The sequence below is a fragment of the Lottia gigantea genome, assembly GCF_000327385.1.
Source record: "Lottia gigantea unplaced genomic scaffold LOTGIsca_4165, whole genome shotgun sequence".
NCBI lineage: Eukaryota > Metazoa > Mollusca > Gastropoda > Lottiidae > Lottia > Lottia gigantea.
In genome coordinates, this window is record NW_008709448.1 from 1 (window position 1) to 2,830 (window position 2,830).

Here is a 2,830-nt window from a genome sequence, read left to right on the forward strand (position 1 = left end):
CATTCAGACCCTGAAAATGGCTAATCTGTCCTCTTTAAAAAAACATTCCTTACACACAAAAGCATTTAAACAAGATAAAGTATCTCCCAAAACTAAGAAATGAACAAGGGGTCATGATTAAATTTCTGAAGACTTATAGCAAAATAACATGCAATGAAAAAGAAATGTTAATATTTCAAATGACTAAAAAATATCCAATTCTAGAATCCCTGCAGCGAGAGAGTGAAACTAGCATCAAACACTATTATTTCCTGATAAGAAACATAAAGCTAAATCTACTACAGAAGTAAGTGAACAAAAAAGTAAAAATAACTTTTGAATTAGTATAAAAATTTACCTTGCATTCTTTGATAAATCCTTTACCATAAGCAGTGTGATCTCTTATACATAACTCTAAATCATCAATAGCCTACAACAAATTTATTTCCATTATAGTAAATACACTTTTTGCTAGGAAAATGGCTTATTTTGGCTCATTCAGCAATCCTCGACAGTTTCCGTACAGTTGAATCTGAGTCAGATTTGAATGGTGAATTCTGTTGTGTCTTCCTTGGCAGGACTTGTTACTTCCGGTATTTAATAGTGATTAGTCAAGTGATCTTAATATAGTCCTTAAATTTAGAGACTTTGCAAGATAATTCTGACACTTACATATATGCATTTAATGCTATTATATTTTGACTATTGCTATCTAATGATACATTTTATATTTTGAATACAATTCTTACGGATATTTTGTTTTCATGGACTTTCCTGTAGTCCAGCCTCTGATATCTAAATTACCAGAATCATGTGACAATATTGACACAGTTACATTAAATAATGTATGTCATTCATTATCCAATATATTTTGAGAGCTCTAGCATGCCTTTAACGGAGTCCGTTTGATTTTGACATTCATTTTGCTCAAAGTAATACAATCATTCCAGAAGCACTTGAAGGAATAGTTTTTAAAATAAAATCGGACTACTTTTTTCACCTAACAACAACAAATTAATATGTGACACTAAATTTAGCTAAAATATAAATGTACTCAATGTAAGCTGCTAATATGGAAACTATCATTTATTATATTCTTTATCATTTATGTGTATTGTTTTATTTATGATTAATGTTAGTTAATTATAGATGTTGTTTATCATGATATATAGCTAGCGAAATGACTTACTAATTGAGCTGATTTTAAGGCTAGTCTGATTTCTGCTGCTAACTCATCTTGTACATACCAGACCAGACGTTCAGGTTTAGTGATAATTAAAGATGAAGGTGCATCAACTGGTTTGACATGGCCATCACGAGAATATAAATCATCTATAATTCTATCAAAAGAGAGAAATTTAATACATCATCACCTTTAAAAGATAACAAAAACAAACAAGCCTCCAATGCATAAAACTATATCATATTGTATCGAAATATAGGTTCATGTTGAGATAATTATTGCTATCTAAATATCCTATTCTTATATACTTTGTATTGTAGATATATGATAAACCTATCAAGATATAATTTCTTTTACTTTTATTCTGAAAGATATATTCTCAAAGATCTGGCCTTAAAGGGATTGTAAAGAAGTTTTATAATTAAAATGTGTATAGGAGACAATTATAGCGTCAATTTACACCATTCCAATTTTCAGTCAGCCATCTGTGGTTTCTGCAAGTCCACTGAAACTAAGTGTTGTCACTAATTGCGCAGAGCCTTATGTGATAAAGCAAATTTTGTGCTTAGTGACGTCATCAAACACTTATTTTTTGCAGAAACCACAGATGCCTGACTGAAAATGGAATGGTGTTATCAGTTTTCCCATAAACATAAACATTTTAGAAATCTGTGTGATAGACAATTCATTGTGACAAAAAAACCTCACATGTGACCTTTTACTATACAAAAATATCAAATTTAATTTGATAAATTCACTTACTCTTTCAACATGCCATACTCTTGTAAATGAGCAACAACAGGAGCATCAGCATAGGAATGTTCACCATTAAATCCTACTCTACCATCAGCAAAAAATACCATATTGATAGACTTTTCAAACCACATACTCTTTCCATCACCATGTAATAAATACTTCCCTCTAGCAGACATGTCATCAATTTGTTTTGTATCTAATGTTACCTAAAATAATACAAATATCATTTTGATGCTATTTCAATTTCATAATTCTCATTTCAACTGTACATGCCTTTTGGACCTTGAATCACTGATATAATCAAAGTTAGTGGTCAATAATTGAAGTTAAGTTAAAGAAAACATATAAAATATAATCAACTTACGAATACAATGGCTCTTTCAAGATCATTAAGAGATTCCTTATTCACTCCAACAGTCATATGTTCTTTTCTGACTTGAGCAGCCTTGGTTCTTTCTAAAGTAGTTAAAGCTGGTATAGCTTTACACATATCAGATAAACTGTCTGAAAACACAAGAATAGATTTCATGAAGACAGTTACTATCATAGAGTTTGTAGCTTGACATATATATCACCACATTCTGATCACATAAAATTGCCACTGTGCCAAGCACAGTTCTATGAGACTTTCAGGAACATGGTATAGCTTAATGGTGACAAAATATATTACTACACTTTAAGCTGACATTTAAAAGATTCCAGCAATCTGAAATATTCTAATATGTCCTTTCTATATTCAAATAATATCTGAAATCAGTTTCTAGAGTCATGCTTAAAAACGTACTTAAGAAAATGATAAAAATACCTTCATGAATGCTAGCATTCTTCATGATCCAGTCAAACTGTTTTTCTAGAATTTGAGGTGGAATGATAATACCATGACAATCAAAAACATCCATTTTATACATCACA

At 30.4% G+C, this 2,830-nt stretch overlaps 1 protein-coding gene across 1 annotated transcript; it reads right to left on the reverse strand.

The window, feature by feature from the left end:
* Positions 1–1,974: 1,974 nt before the first annotated feature.
* LOTGIDRAFT_100929 (hypothetical protein) lies at positions 1,975–2,462 on the reverse strand (the record flags this gene model as incomplete). Its single annotated transcript, XM_009060327.1, has 2 exons — positions 1,975–2,124; positions 2,283–2,462. Coding segments are annotated over 2 exons (330 nt in total), but the record flags the coding sequence as incomplete, so codon positions are not given.
* Positions 2,463–2,830: the final 368 nt, after the last annotated feature.